This window comes from Neolamprologus multifasciatus, chromosome 9 (assembly GCF_963576455.1).
Source record: "Neolamprologus multifasciatus chromosome 9, fNeoMul1.2, whole genome shotgun sequence".
NCBI lineage: Eukaryota > Metazoa > Chordata > Actinopteri > Cichliformes > Cichlidae > Neolamprologus > Neolamprologus multifasciatus.
The window spans coordinates 23,592,901-23,609,629 of NC_140447.1; the positions used below are offsets into that span (position 1 = coordinate 23,592,901).

Sequence of the window (16,729 nt, forward strand, 5' to 3'; positions counted from 1 at the left end):
CCTGCGAGATGTGTGATTTTCCCATAACCCGCAGGCCATAAGTTTTGCATTTTTTTGGACAGTTTCATTTCGATATTAGTGGTTCTGAAAGCTGGTCGGGCTTTTAAGCGGCTGCAGTTTAACCACCCAGGAAGTAAAGAAGAAAGAAAAAAATACTCAGCATACAGATGAGTTCACACAGCTGAAACTGGAGGCTGTCCACTGTAAAAAATCAAGAGTCAGAATCTCTTACAATATTATTTGGTATCATTATAATTTTTCATATGGTTTCAAAATTTTATTGACATGAATTAGGATATGGACTTTAATCTTGAGGTATAACATATATAGTAAACAAAGTAATTTTTTTATGTTTTTGTTAATAGACACACAAATAAAGCTATAAAAGCTATAAATCTATAGCTATCAATAGTGTTATTTTATTTTATTTTGTTTTGTTTTACATCTAGTAATGTGTTGTCCCAACGGGTAGAATAATTAATTCATGAATTAATTAACTGGGTTTTTGTACATTATACATGCTTTTTTTATATAAAGCAAAACTAGCTCTGTAAATACAGTAAATGTTAGCTTGGCGTTAAGTTTAAATGCTAGAAAAATATTCTCTCGGTTAAAAAAACGTAAATAAAGATTTGCCATCTTTTGCAGTGCAACAGCAGATTTTTTTTTTGTCTTAGTCATCGATTCATACCATAAACACATCGTCTATTACCGCTCGAGGCGTTGATTAACTGCTTGTACTTTCCTTTCCTTCGACAAAGTCGGTCAGCGGCTCAACTCATTCTGACTGCACGGGACCGGGGAGGGAATCCCGGCAGCTGATTGGACAGTCAGGGTTTTCCCACGTCACAGGGGATCCTCGGTATAACTGAGAGGCGAGCCGGTCGCGTCGCTTCAAGTCACACGTTTTTTAGTCGGGTCTGCACACTCTGAAGACGCCTCCGAAACGCAGTATGGTGAGTCTGCTGCTTTTTACACTTCGCTGCTTTTGTTTATGTTATTATCGAGCAACTCTGACCTTCTACTTAAAAAAATAAAAAAAGGTTTTGCTTCGTACAGAACACTGACCTGGACTCAGAGCAGGAGTTCAATAGGCGTTTATATCAACTTGGACATCTTGTCCTGATAAACATGTTAGCTCCTCAGAGGTTTTTAAAGGCAGTTTAAATAGATTTGATGATTTACCGAGGAACGTGCAAGCTGAGGTCGGGTAACCACGTGACAGCGCGGGGTATAGATAATCGACATCCTTTGTGGGTATGAGTCAAGTGTCACTTTGTGCCATTACAAACAAACTGAGCTCACTGCAGCACAGTATCTCCGTGAAGTGAGCACAGGGACTACGTCAAGGCTGCAACACACTCTTTGAGTGATTGAATTGTTATTAGTAATAACTGATTAATCGTTTTCTGAGACAAAAGCAGAAATACTTATAATATTCATTTATGTTGATATCTTTGGGAATTTGCATTGATGTCAAATGAAACCGCTGAACCTGTGGAAATATCTGTTTCTACACTGGGGTGTTATGTCAGAAGAAAAACTCATTTTAGGCCATCCTAATGTAAATACATCTCTGCTGACGTACTTATTCTTACAATAGAAGAACCGGTTTTTAAATTATTATTATTATTAATTTCATATAAAACTTAGATAAGATAAGATAACCTTTATTAGTCCCACACGTGGGAAATTTGTTTTGTCACAGCAGGAAGTGGACAGTGCAAAAGTTATGAAGCAAAAATTAGAATACAATAAGAATAAATACAGTACACAACTGTACAGAATAGAATAAAATAAAATACTATATACAGTAGAATAAAATAGAATAAAATATACAATAAGATAAAAATAGAATACAAATGCTATATACAACTGAGTAAGTCCTTATGTCCTTGACATTTTGGGTTTTTTTTACAGTCTCTGCTTGAAAACTCAACGGAAAGGCTGCCTGTGGACCCATCAGAGTCAAATGACACTGACAAACACAGACAAGCCCACAGACTGTATCCATCACTGCCAAATATAGACAGGTGAGACACATCACAGCAGCACTTATGTGAACATTGGAGTCAGTTTTTATGGAGGAACGTGATGCGAATAATTTGTTTTTCAGGCATGAGTTTTGGTGCAATACTGGGGAAGAACTACACCGGTCTGTGAAGCTGGAAAACACACAGGTAACAAAAGAACAGAGAACCACCACCTTTTGATTGCCTGACCACAACTGAATGATGATATTCGTTGGGTTACTGGAAGCAGTGTGAAGCAAAACTTCCAAAAATGTGTAAAAGGAAGTTGGTAGAGGGAGTCATGTTGCATAATTTCCCAGAGTCGCAGGCATTTGGCTGCTGATGGATTTACTGCGTGCCACATTTGAGTAGTTCCTGTTTTTCTCTCTTTTATGTGCCTCAGTTGCAAGGGTCCTCACACAAAAGTGATGTCAACATGAAAACACAGATTCTTATCTTAGAAGAGCAAAAGAACGAAGTGAGTACTTCTCAGACTTTCTGTGTATTCATCCTACGACCCGTGTATGCACGTTTAAAGGTTCACAGTCTTTCTGTTTTTACTCAGCTTCTTTCTATTAATGAGAAATGGGCAAAAGAGTACCGAACCATGGTGCACTACTACAAAGAGAAGGTAAGAAAGGAGCAAGTTCACATCCTTTAATGTTGTTTTTCAGCTCGTGTCGGTTTATTATCGCGCTTGTTTATCATTTAAGTGTTGTCTGCGTTCTGCACCCAATGTCCAGGTCGAGGAGTTAAAAGCATTACAGCAGTGTGATCGCTTTGAAGAGGAAGAAGGAAAGCACGTCACGTTAAACCGACTGAAGCTCAAGGTGATCAAAGGAAGAGAGAGCGCACAGGTAAATGCGCCGACCGCTCTTTGATAGATTAAGTCGTTTGATCTGAGCGCTAACGGTTCCCTCATGGGATGCTTTTTCACAGACGGAAGAGGGTGATGCCAGCTCTGAGAAGCTTGAAGCACAGAAAGAAGTAAAAGAGCTGCGAGCGCAGAACAGCGCCCTGACCCGCAAAGGGCAGCATCAACACGAGGAGATCAGACGACTGAACAAGGTGAGGCATCAGGCTTCCTCTGATATTCACTGATGAAAAGGAAGTCTCATTCTAACCCTCGCAGTAAAAATGCTCTAACAGTGGCTTCAATGTGTTTGTGCAGGCCTTAAAGGAGGCGCTTCAGGCTTCTCAGTCCCTTGGAGTGGACAATGAAACACTAGACATCTGGAAACATCAAGTGAGTGCTTTTTCTTCATGTGTGTGATGTTTTTCTTTGCTTCCTTGGTGGAAAAAAATGGTTAATGTTGGGAACATAGTCACAGTATTTGTTGCTTCAGGCCTTGCATGACAGACCAGTTTCCATTCAGATGATATGGTGATGATGTCGTTATGTGAATCTATCATTTAGTGTTGAAAGTAGCCTTCGGATTGCTGCCACCCTGTTTAACAAATATACAGTGATAGCAAGGGTTAGCTTAGCATAAGGACTGAAAACAAAGGAAAAAGGTATTACTTGTCCGTGTCCAAAGGCAATCAAAAAACCTATAAATTTCACTCTGTAGTAGTCTGGCTAATAGCTGCTTTCAGCTGCCACTTTGCCACAAAGCAGGCACCCTGCATGTTTGATTTTTGGCAACGTTTTACACCGGATCCCCTTCCTGACGCAACTCCAAAGGGGATTTGTGTCTTCGGCTCGAATCCACTCTGCTGCTTTTCACTTACTCACTTAAATGAATGTGTAAACCATATCTTATAAAATCCAAGGTTAAATGTAGTAAGGGGTGTAAAAGAATTGCCCAAACTGTTGAGTTACCCCTAATGGACATCTGTTTTTATTTGTCTCACGTCCATATTTAGGCTGAAGTCTTTAAGGAAGACTTTCGGAAGGAGCGCAGAGACCGGGAGAACCTTAAGGACAAGTATCTGGAACTGGAGAAGAAGTATACCAAAGCTCACAACGAGCTGCATGTCCTCAGATCTCAGGTACCATTCGTAACCTTAGAAAAATTCAGCATGTGAACTATAGGATTAGTGCTTGACTTTAATATGCTTTGTGTATATTCTTCCAGATGACATGGACTCGGCAACTGCACCCCGTGCTTAACTGCTCCTGTTCAAATCAAGCCAAATGTCCGAACTCGGAGGGCCACCAGGTTAGCCAGCGCCACATGAAGCTGCAGAGGCGGTGCACTCTCGATAACAAGCAGTGAAGCTCAACCAACTCCTCTGACTTTTTGGGATATTGTTTAGGCGGACTTTCTGGATGTTTTTCCCGGAGTATGAGCAGCCAGATCAGTGTTCATCGCCAGCAGAGTGAGGAAGTGAGCTCCGTTCCAGCGAACTCCTCTGCTGGTCCTGCTTGTAACGAGGCCACGCTATCAGTCTGGGTCCACTGAGAAACTTATGTGGGGCAAGGGAGGAACCTAATACACAAATATCGATGCATACGCTTACCAAGAGGAGAAAGGCAGCGAGGGGTAAAATGAAACTGTCAAGATAGGCTGATTACACTTCGGGTGTGACACAGGTTTTATTGCACTGCCCAAACACTACTGACATCCACCATACTGATCAATGATGCAACAAAAATGTGGAAATTTCCTGTGTTTAGCACTTGTAAACACCCTGTGCCGCACTACGCTGTAGAAACCTCTTAAAAAAACAGAGTCGTGCCTCAGTGATGGGACTAAAAAAGATCAAAACTATCACAGCTCTGTAAGGAGGCAAAGAAACTCAAGCTATGCTGTGATTATAAAGGCTGGTGTTTTTCTGACTTATATTACACTATGTTATGTCGGTTGCATGCAGGCGCTTTTACAACAGCGAGAATCAAGCCTGTAAGAGAAAGAAGTTAATATATAATATATACATTTATGTTGAGCAGAGTATTTATATATGTTTGGAAAAGTTTTTTTGCACATTTTTGTCTGTTTCTTATTTATTTGTCGTGAAAATAAACAACTATACGGTGTTTGTGTTTTAACATGTTCGTACATACTTCATTCACTGAAATCACTTTTTCACAAGATCAGACAGACCAGATTGTCTAATTTAGGTAATGCACACTCAACTTTAGCACACACTCCATTGGACTTTTTAAGGACTTCGGTTACACGATACAGCGCACTGCAGTGAACTCATTGTCACGTTAAAGACACCAGTTTGAGGTGAATATGAGATATGTGACGTGGTGTGTTATCCACCCAGTGTCACAGCAGAAATCAAGACTCATCAGATCAGGCAATGTTTTTTCCAGTCTTCTAATGTGCAGTTCTGGTGAGCCTGTGTGGGCAGCCTCAGTTTCCTGTTCTTAGCTGACAGCTGACAGCACCCAGTGTGGTCTTCTGCTTATTTGAGTTACCAATGCCTTCCTATCAGCCCAAAGCAGTTTGGCCATTCACCTTTGACCTCTGACATCAAAGAGATATTTTTTACCCCGAGATTTGCTGCTCACTGGATATTTTCTCTTTTTCAGACTGTAAACCCCAAAGACAGCAGTGTGGGAAAATCCCAGTAGATATGAATAGATGAGCAGTTTCTGAAATACTCACACCAGTCTGTCTGGCACCAACAACCATGCCACGTTCAAAGTCACTTAAACCGTCTTTCTTCATTCTGATGCTCAGTTTGAATTTCACCAGCTCGTCTTGATCATGTCACTGACTTGCTGCCATGATATTGATTGATTAGATATTTGCTTTAATGGGCAGTTAAACGGCAATAAATAATAAAGTCTATATCTTTATATGGACTGGTTCTTATATAGTGCTTTTCTACTCTATCTGAGCACTCAAAGCGCTTTATACAACTAATTCATTCACCCAATCACACAGGCACTTTTTTATAAGCTGTTAAGTGCTTCATACACATTCTCACTCCGATGGATGCATCAGAAAGCAACATGGGGTTAGTATCTTGCCCAAGGATATTTGGCATGCAGACTGGAGCAGACTGGGATCAAACCACCAACCTTCCAGTTAGTAGCTGCCCTGCTCTACCACCTGAGGTACAGTCTTTGACTCTAGCTGTGTTTGGTGAAGGATAGCAGAATATAGTACACATGTGTATCTGTGAAGCACTTAAATGTTTTCAGCTTATCCGGCTGATGGACCGATTAGTTTGTTCTAGGGTGGGACCTCCCTGCATCTGTCTACAATTTACAAGAATCGCCACTCCTCCTACAGTATTAGTGAGATTTCAGTGAAAGAAACACACTAACCACCTAATTCATCCAAACTGTGCTCAAGATCAAAGTCACATTCGTAGTTTTACAGGTAACAACTTGTGAATCGTGATGGATGTTGAGCAAGATGAGCAACTAAGTCATTGAAAATCTGCTCACCTCTTAACAGGTAACATCACCTATTTGCATTATGGTAAATGGTAAATGGACTGGTTCTTATATAGCGCTTTTCTACTCATCTGAGCACTCAAAGCGCTTTACACAACTTGTGCATTCACCCATTCAGACCCATTCGCACAAGCACATCTTTCTAAGTGCTTTCTAGATAACATTCACACACATTCATACTCCGATGGATGCATCGGAGAGCAATTTGGGGTTAGTATCTTGCCCAAGGATATTTGGCATGCAGACTAGGGGAAGCCAAGAATCGAACCACCAACCTTCCGATCAGTAGATGACCTGCTCTACCACCTGAGCTACAGCCACCCACATTATTGAATCAGATAAAGGAAACGTGATTTTTTTTTCCCTATATTGCACCGATATGTTGAAAAGCTCAGTTGTTAAATTTCAGGAATCAAAACGGATTTTTTTCTGAGGCCTGACAAGCAAAATTTGTGTATTTCTCATTTCAATTTAAACTGGGCAGCTTCAGTGACAGACCTACAGTAAATAAGTTTTCAGTGTCACAGCACAAAGATGCAAGAGCAACAAGACGCCAACGACTTGCCTTTGCACTCACTCTTACGATCCTCAGAGCTTCCTGTGTCGTTGCTGCAGTCATTCAGTCAAATTGGAAGTCATCTGCATGAGGAAAACTGAATATGAAGCCTGGTGCGAGGAAACTGATTCCACTTATAGTTTCATTGCATATGTTAGTACTGGTGTAGCAGACTGCTTTGTAGAAACCAACCTTGCTTGTTTGAAAGACATCTGAAAAAGATTCTGTATTTGGAAACCTAAATCAAATTTAAAGCAGACCATCTAATTCACTTATGAGTCAAAGTTTGCCTCGAGCACACCAATGATTGATTCAAGAGACTTTAATAAAAAAATACTTGTGTTAAAAATTGTTATTTTTTCAAGTCACTTATTATTGGTCATAAGTATCAAGCTAATGATGGCTCAGCACTGAGAATCAGCATACCTCTACTGACCTCTAGTGGTAACCAGCGCAACAAACAAAACCTCATAATTCTCAGTTCCCAAAATAATGAGGAAATATGACTATGCCGACCTAGGAGCCAGCAGAATCACGATTACCTTATTTTAGTAATTTCTCCATTACGTTACATGTTTACATGTCCACTAACTGGAAGTCTGTCTCTGACTGTATCTGTACACATAATACTAAACATAAATGGTTCCCTAAATGTTTTCTACTAGATATCCTATCCTCCGCAAAGCTTTCAAGTAAAGACTTTAAGAGAGCTGCAGGATCCTTCTCACGTTCTATTTCTTTATTTACATGATGATAATTTACATCTGGCAGTGAGGAAAAAAGCACAGCCTATGCTGGCGGAAAGATTTTTCATATGTTGCAAGTTCATCTTGAATTTCTGGGCTTTGTTTAGGTAATGTCTCACTGAGGCATGAAAAAAAAAAGATTTGGCAGCAAGTTCACCCAAGCTCTAGACTTCCACTTGCTAAAGGTCATCACTCAACAAATGATGCTTCTCTGCTGGACTGCCAGAAACCACAGAAAGAGCTGGCTGTACATCTGTAATAACAGCTGTACGGAGCCCTCAAAATGCTGGAAAGGTTTTTAGAAAGCAGGAACTACAGCAAAAAGGATAGATTTCTGGTAGGGGGGGAATGAAGGTTTTAACTTGAGTGGAAGTATGTTCTCTGGCTCTTGTCTGGCAGCTTATTTGCTGTAAATTGGGTACATACCTGAATTACACGTAAAAATTGCTAGCAAAAGGCTTTTGATCCCTGAAATATCACTGCTTTGGATTCTCATAAACTCAAACAGTAACAACCAGCCACACTCTACAACATGGTGTAATTGACTCATTAGAAACTACACTGCATTGAACCCAAAGATAAAGCCAATTAACCCGTGTGGATCTAGTTTTATACAACTCATTGTTGTAACTGATTTAAGGCAAATAAGCTCTCCTGCAAGAGCCAGAGAACATGTTGACATTCCATTACAGGAATTTTTGTGAGATCTTTCCCCCTCAAGTGTTTAGAACACAAGGCCCCCACAAGTGGACAGACGGACAGGATGTGCAAATTCTCCTCCATCTGCTGCTTTTCACTCTCACTGTGCTGCAATGTCCTCACACACAAACAACAGCAGCTTCAGAGCTCTTTTAAAGGCAAAAGAAAACCAGCTTTTCTCAGTTGCGCTGTGGTCGCACTGTGATCATAAAGTGACGGCCACAGTCGGCAACAACAGATTAGATTTTAGATATTAGTGTGAACAAGACGTTGACTGGGTATACCTAACAAACGTGTACAGGTTATAGACAGGTTTGGTTTATTCAGTTGAATTAAAATAGCACGCATGCTGTTTCTTTTAAGTCTTAAAGGGGAATAGCATGTTACACGCCCATATATGGCATTCTCAGATATTCTCAGTCACCTTAATGACTCATAAACATGCGCAGGCCGGGAGGGAGTGGATTTTTACATGAAATTTATTGGCACAGTTATAGCAGCAATGTGTTCTTGTTTATTTTCAACACTGATCCCATTCCTATTTTTCAGTAAAAGCCCCTCTCAGAAGCAAACGTGCTTTCCAAAAAAAAGCCAGTACTACTTTTGTAAAATGTAAACAAAAACATTGTGCATTGATTTGCTACGCATTTAAACTCCACATTGCAGTTAGACTGGTACAAAGACAACATGGTTCCTCCTGTCTGTGTTTAAATATTAATGCTCCTTGCAGTTCATGGTTTCTGGACTCCTCTTGCTTCCTGCATAGATGGTTACGGTCCCTCATGTTTCCACATGTTCTGTGCGCTCTGGATGTTCCCTTACCTGCCTGCCTCAGCATCCAGAACCTCTCCACTCCTCTTATTTATTTCTTTTTGACCACATGCACACAGCTAATTAGGTTCATTAGCAAAAGAGCATCTTGGAGAGTCTTTCAGAAGCAAAGATGGTTTTTAACCACTCGTAAAAAAAAGACTAGATAGAGATCTACTTGAACTGTTTAACAACAGCAGTAAGGAACATAAAAAATGCAAAGAACTGGAGGATTTCATTATCGAGATTACATAACAGCCAACATGCCAGATTTCTGGATATTTTCTCTGGGCTAAAGAACTGAGGAACCATCCAGCAAAGTTTAAAAGGAGCTGGAATCCATGTGGGATGTGCGACTTAAGCTTTCTGCGAAGGCATCAGTAATGATATTCAAGAGAGGCCCAAACCACATCCTGCACATATTACAGCATGGCTCTGTGATTAAACTGAATGTCGTCCTTGCACAGTTAAACATACTTTCTATGATTTGCATTTTATTTACATTTTATTGTATCCCAGCCTTTTTGGAAACACGGTTTGCTTTACTCGTGACATTTAACTAACACAAATGCATGTGGCAAAATGCTAAATATAAGAGTTTGAGCTCAGTTGAAGTGATTGTCAGCGCAAATGCATAAAGTGCGTATGCACACGACACAAAGAAAGTGAAACTGACTATAGTCTAAATCACCAGATCTGCTTAGCTGCTGCTACATTCGCAGTGGTTTAGGATCAAGAGATACTTGTTGTTCAAGAATAGCTGTAGAAATTATTACAATGATTATGTTTCAGGGCCTAAAGGTGACAATGACCTAAAATAAAATAGATATTACAATACTTTGAAACGGTAACACAGCTGTACCCAGTGCTCAGTGTTGTAGCATGTTATTACATTGCAAACTGTGATGTTGAGGGAGGGAGTAATACTGTACTTTTCTGCCTTTTTGTATAGATAAATATGTTAAATACATTCTGTGGAAGTATTTTCAAAGGATAGCATTAACAGCCATCAAGAGAATTTAAAAAGACAAATCCTGGCCAGTATTGCACGCCGGTTTTCAACTAGCTCTGACACATCAGCCGCTGAACTCTGCCAACACCATAGCAGGAATATTAGAACATCCACTTGTCAGAAGACCAGTCCAAGAACTCCCCGTCTCAGTAGAAAGCGGGGTTTGTGTGCTCGATGACGCAGCGCCGACAGTGGCGTCTGACGAACCGCAGAGCCTCCGGTGACACCTCGCAGTCCTGCACGTTGAGCAGCTGCAGCTCGCAGCAGTTGGCCGCCAGAGCTTTGAGTCCTCTGCCTGTTACACTTTCGCAGGCTCTGAGACTGACTCGCCTCAGGCCTTGGCAGTACATGGCTAGCTGCTCCAGCCCGCTGTCCGACACCAGCGGGCATTTACCGACATCCAGAGACTTGAGTCTGGGGCAGCTCCTGGCCAAGTGACTCAGGCCGTGATCCGTGAGCCCCTCGCAGCCCCTCGCATTCAAGTAGCGCAGTCTCGGGCAGTAGCGAGCCACATAGCGCATGCCTACATCTGTAATGCGGGTACAGTGGGCCACGCTTAAGTAGCGCAGGCAACCCTCTAGGCGGGCGACTTCCCGGAGGCCGAAATCCCCCACCAAGCGGCAGTCACTGAGGCTCAGCTCCCTCACTGAAGGGCAGTGGAGAGCCAAATGGCGCAAGGCTTCGTCTGTTAGTCTGGTGCATCGCCGCAAATACAGATGAGTCAGGCGAGGGCAGTGGGAGGCGATAGTTCGCAAGCCCTCGTCCTCGAGGGAAAAGCAATCGGTCATGTCTAGGTAGTGGATGGAGATCTGCTGGCCGTGCAATGGAGACAGCTGGAGTGAGGCCTCTTGGGTTAGGCTAATGCATGTCACCTTGGAGCAGCCTGGAGGGAAAGGAAGCAGAGGTGATTTTTTTCCATTAAAGAGAGTCTCGCTGTTGATGTTGAAAGAACAGGTGTTAATGCAGAACTCACATGTATGTATGCACATGGATTTTATGTTATAATGCAATCCAAGAGTAAGAAAAGAAGCATTTTCTCTCTGTCTATGTAAAAATGACTTTAAAAGTTCTTATCTCGTATAGTGGGACAGCAAGAAAGAGATTATAAACCAATTAAATTCTCTTATCAGGCCTCCTATTACCATCTGCTGCACTTTCAAGGCTATTTTTGTACAGCCTACAATGACAGAGGGAGGCGGTACAGTAGCCCAACACTGACTCTTAAAAGCTGATGTTAACTGAGTCACCACTTGATGGCGCCAGAGTAAAACCTGCTGTGTTAGATTACAGCGAATCAAGCAGAAGAATGAAAATGTGAGCGCAGACAAAGAAAACACAAGTGCGGTCGGTTTTTAGAGACCAAAAAAGCCAATTCAATCAAAGCCTGGTGTCTTTAACACTTTGAAAAGGGCTTATTTTTCCTTTTACTACAAAGAGCTTCCTTCCTGCTGCTAATAGTGCAGACCTCGCTCTGCCCCAGTCAATGTTATTTGTGTCACTTCCTTAATGAAAGCAGCAGACCGCTCCTCTTACCCATGTTGAGGTAAGCTCTGCTTTCAGCTAAAGAAAGTCTTTCTTCTCCCACATGGGGACTTAAGATTGGCAGAGCTTCTCCTGCTCCTCTAATGATTTTACCAGCTTTACAAGAAATCACTGAAAAAGGACTGAAAGGAGAAGTTCTTTGAGGCAAATCCACACATGTGCATGATGTCAAGTAGTGGCCACTCCTTAAGACTTAGAGCTTGCCCAAAGATTCTAATTAAAGTCAGATGGGTTTATTTGCTTTTTACTCAATATGACTTGTCTGTTTCTTTTTACCTGAGAGGTTTAGGTGTTCCAGGTTGGGACAGCGGGATACCACTTCAAACACGGTCTCATTAGAGATGTTATAACAGCCGGCAACCTCCAGGCGGCGTAGCTCGGGGCAGCACTGGGCCACCACGTGCAGACCCCGGTCAGTGAGCCTCTTGCAGCCATTCACCACCACCGTCTCCAGGGTCAGACAAATGTTCGGGGTGTCTTGGCACAGCCGGTGGGTGAGGACCCTGATGGCACGGTCGGCATGAAGCAGCTCTCCTGTTAGCTGGATAGTGCTCCACAGCCTGGGGTCCCAAGCCAGGTTGTACCAGCGGCGGCAAACGCGTGCGCAGCGGCACAGCTGGTTGGTCGAAAGGTGGGAGAAGATCTGCAGGAGGGTGTGGTCAGGGAGGAGATCGATGGGGGCGTAGTGGTGGGTTTTCGACTGTCTGGAGCGAGTGTGAGTGCCGGGCTGAGGGTGGATCACAGCGACCGTCTCAGCGGGGGCAGAAGACGAAGATGAGGAGTTGGTCTCGTGGCCGTTGCTGGAGAGAGCAGGTGAGGAGAGGGAGGAGGACTTGGAAGGCAGAATCAGTCCCGGGCTCGGGGTGCTCAGTGTTCTTGTGCTGGAATCTAAACCTGAATAAAAACAATAAAACAAAACAAATTGAGACAGAATAATTCTTCTGGGTTTTACTTTTAAATGAATCTTTTGGCTGTTTAAGCTAATATTTGAGCTGTTAGGTGAACCAACCAAAAAGGGATTTCCACTTTGCGTTACCGCCTTACAATAAGGAACACCAATAATTGTATAGTTAATTGAAAGAGTCAACAAAAAGCTGAAGTTAAGTTAATCAGTCTACTCACATTATAACCTCAATCCAGGACATTACAGTAGATAATTGTTCAAGTAAAGTTAATAAAAATAATGAATTACACTTAGGAGACACAAACTAAAGGCACTGGTATGTGATGTGTAACTACAAAGTAGCTGTAAGTAAGTAACACAAAAAGAGTAGCTAACGTTAAAGAAATGAGAAGTTACTGTTTTGTGACGTTCAACTTTTGCAATTAATCAGGAGTGACTCATGGAGAAAGTGGGGAGTCCTGTTGATTTACAGATAATTATGAAATAATCGCAACCTAATGACTCACAATTTCTGGAAGTCATTATCTTCTAGACGGGTAAGGAATTATTAAGTTAGAACATTACTAATGAATGACTCATTAACTGGTTGTTCCTGCTTTGTTGGTGTGGCTGTTATGTTCTCAAGAGGTAGAGCGGGTCATTTACCAATCAAGAGGTCAGTGGTTTGATCCCTGGCTACTCCAGTCTGCATGTCCAAGTATTTTTGGACCAAATGCTGAACCCCGAGTGTTTGTGTGAATGTTAGAGAAGGCGCTTAGGTATCAAAAAAGATGTTTAAAAAAAGTAAATAAATATAAAATGCAAAATAAAATTTGAGAAAATAGAAAAAAAGCATGATTTGTTTTCAGTGTTTCCAGGTATTTCTGTCTGTGATAATGACGTGTTTCCAACGATGTCCAGTCTTCTTATCTGAAATTTGTGGGAGACACCTGATATCTTCTGTTTTCTCATTTGTGTAACGCGTCATGATATTTTTCAGTAACACAGTCATGTTACATTGCAGTTGCAATTATGTCGTTACTTGTGCTAAAACCCTTCTGTTATCTGCGTGTTTTCTTCTTGTGTGTGCACTTGCGCTACAATTATCTGATTTTAGTGGGCGAGAGGAGGAAAATTGTAGAGTCATACAGCGATACAGCTTCTGAGGTGATATGGACATTATTTTTATCTGATGCATCGGATGCACTGAGGAGTGATAGTGGGGTCTGTCTCTTAGCCGTTTTTTATCTTTGTCTTGTTGTCGGCTTTGTGGTCATATGTGAAAAGTACGAGAACAATAATATGTGTGTCTTTATTAGGAAAAGGATTTGTATCAGTGTGTGGTTCGGCAGACTAAAGGTTTATGTTGTTAACTGGTAAATATGTAAGGGTGCGTTTGAAGTATCAAATTATGCACTAATGAGAAAGTAACAGTGTAACAAATTACTTTCTCTGGTGAGTAATTACGTGATGTACTTTTCTTGAGTAACGATCCCAACGCTGCCTAATAATCTCTTGTTGAGACTTAGGCTACGTCCACACGTACACGGGTATTTTTGAAAACGAAAATTTTCCGTTTTCGTTTGCAAAAAAAATCCCGTCCACACATAAAAGCCATAAAACGCTGCTAGGAACATGCCGAAGCAGCAGGGGGCGCTATATTCCTATCCGTGTAGAAATGTTGGCCAATCAGTCAATAAGCCTGGGCGGGAAAGAGTAAACAAAGATGGCGCATAGAAGCAGAACTGAGTTGTATGTGTGGAGGGACAGTAACTGTGGGTGTATATATAAGCATTTAAACACCGCAGAGAGTAAAATTAACAGTAACGTATTATGTCTACGTCCACCATTGTAGAAATTCATTTCACCGAAACAATAACGTGACGCACAGTGTGACGTCAAAAAATGCGCACACCTTTGACACTGCGTTTTCTCCGTTTACCTCGTCCACACGTAAACGCAAAAGCTGAGTTTTTGAAAATATCCACCCTGGCAGGAGGAGTTTTTAAAAATCTCAGTTTTCAGTGACCGAAAACACAGTTTAAATGTGGACGAAAGGCAGCGTTTTAAAAAAATACCCGGGTACGTGTGGACGTAGCCTTAATAATTCTACTGTAACCAGATTATGACATAGATTAATGTTTTAAGGTCTCCGAATCTACTAGTCCTGGTTTGAAGAGTGCATTCAAGATATATTTGTGCAAAACTCATGATGTCCTGATGCATGCTCAATCATCCAGGTAAGTAAATCCCGAAAGGTTGATTCTGTTCATCTGGGCGTAGCGTTTTCAGTTTTTCACAGTGATATTTGGTACAATCCAGACGTTTCTTCATTTTCTTTCTAACACATGGCCTTCTGTTTTGTTCCCCAAACTCTCTAACTAACAGTAATCACATCTTCATGCTTTTGTAGAGTCTCCCAATGCCAAATAACACTTGATACAGTTCCAGTAGCACTAATGACAGCCATTATACCTTCATATGTAAAGAAAAGGAATATCATTAGTACTGTATATGAAACCTTGCTTGATTAGAGGGAAGTGATGTACTGCACATTACATTTGCTAGCTATTATCAGAAAAAACAGAATAAGAATAAACAGATAAAAAGTTGGAAAAACTGGTCGAGAAACTTGGAATCCACAGTTACAGTACTACACAAGCTTTTATCATCAGTGAAGAGGTGTTTCCATGGATCCCATTATCAGGTTTTGGGATGTTTTTGGAAAAAAGTGTGTCACATTTATCTACCAGGCGTTTGGGCAGCACACACAGTTCCTCTTCATCAGATTAACTCTGCGGCTTCAAAGCAAAGCAGATGAGGAGTTTGGTGCCTGGTCTGACAATATATGGTTAGCCCTGTGTAAACACTGAGGCCCTGACAGATGTGCACTGATTGCTGCCGTGTCTGAAGATGCAACTGTGAGAAGACGAGGCTGGATCCCATCACTCTAGCGTGAGACGACAGAATCCTTTGTCAGCCAGGGCGCTGAATCTGATTCCCGGGGTCGAACTGTCGCACTGGGACACTGAGCGCTCTCCTCTGATGAAGTCACAACCCTCCAATCTATTCTTTACGATCTTGAGGATTTTAGGTGGACTGATAGTCATCACGAAAAACATTCCAAGAAGTCACTAGTATGATGTCACCCACAGCTGTCCAACCATTAGTACTAATCTGATTGACCTAAAAAGTAACAGTATGTGGTGAAAAAGGCAAGCTAGAATGAGTCGCGTCACAAAGATTGCTTCCCAATTATTTGTTTAAAAGACGATGTCTCAGTTTTGGACAAAGGTTGTTACTATAACAAGATGAGCAAAAACTTTACTGGAAACTTTTTTTTTTTTTGCCTTTTAACAGCAGAAATCCACTTACAGCTTCCTGGGCTGTTCAAATGTTCCTGCTTTTATCCATGCTTTTTCCTGTTTAGGGTAGAGTAAGCAAAAGCTACTGAGTAGCCAGTTGTTTACGATTTGTTCAGGTGTCTGATGTATGCTTCCATCAACATCAGAGCTTTTTGGGAGACTCTTTGATGAGCTTACCTCATGAAAATGAAGCACGTTAGTCTTAAGCGAGTCTAAAGGACGGTAAAAAATTGAATGTAGGCTTTTTTTCGATGTAGAAATTTCCCAGCAGTGGGATAAAGAGAGAATTTCTTATCTTGCTAATATGCCATTTTTATTCCAACGAAATGTTTTTTTAAACATTTTTTCAGAAGTTCAGACATTTTACCTTTAGTTTATCTGCTTTGATGCAGCTGATTAATGGTTTGTAAAGTTTCTAGGCTATAAACTTTCAAACTTGTGAACCTCCTGAATGCCCAAAGATTTGTAATTAATGACAAAGCAGAGGACGCAAGTGCATAGAATTTGGCACTATTTCTTCAGGAAGCAAATTCCAGCTGTCTCAACATTCATCCATCCATCCATCCTGGATCCTATCTCAGCTCTTAGTGGGTGAGAGGTTACACCCTGAAGAGGTTGCCAGTATTTAGACAACACTGTGGAGCTAATTTCCTAAGATATGTGGTGACTGGTTGTCTTACAAAAGCTCCATTTGAATGAATTCTCTTTACAAACATTGGGCCCAATAAGAAGAGCACAAATGTC

At 41.4% G+C, this 16,729-nt stretch overlaps 2 protein-coding genes across 3 annotated transcripts in view; one reads left to right on the forward strand and one right to left on the reverse strand.

The window, feature by feature from the left end:
* Positions 1-539: 539 nt before the first annotated feature.
* On the forward strand, positions 540-6,586 carry LOC146511605 (TNFAIP3-interacting protein 3-like). 2 transcript variants are annotated; one of them, XM_085172258.1, is made up of 10 exons: positions 540-956; positions 1,921-2,033; positions 2,117-2,180; positions 2,416-2,490; positions 2,578-2,643; positions 2,726-2,869; positions 2,952-3,080; positions 3,184-3,258; positions 3,879-4,004; positions 4,091-6,586. In XM_085172258.1, exons 1-10 carry the CDS (start codon positions 954-956, stop codon positions 4,229-4,231), a joined length of 936 nt encoding a protein of 311 aa, XP_085028384.1. In that variant the 5' UTR covers positions 540-953; the 3' UTR covers positions 4,232-6,586. The 2 variants fall into 2 exon arrangements, with proteins under 2 accessions (XP_085028384.1, XP_085028385.1); XM_085172259.1 differs by having other exon boundaries at positions 553-956; positions 2,756-2,869.
* Positions 6,587-6,706: 120 nt separating this feature from the next.
* fbxl7 (F-box and leucine-rich repeat protein 7) overlaps positions 6,707-16,729 on the reverse strand; it is a 30,959-nt gene continuing 20,936 nt past the window's right edge. The window contains exons 3-4 of the mRNA XM_085172256.1: positions 12,014-12,631; positions 6,707-11,078 (exon numbers count right to left, since the gene is read on the reverse strand). Coding sequence (XP_085028382.1) covers positions 10,342-11,078; positions 12,014-12,631 — 1,355 coding nt within the window. The 3' untranslated portion in view covers positions 6,707-10,341. The remainder of the gene's footprint in view (positions 11,079-12,013; positions 12,632-16,729) is intronic.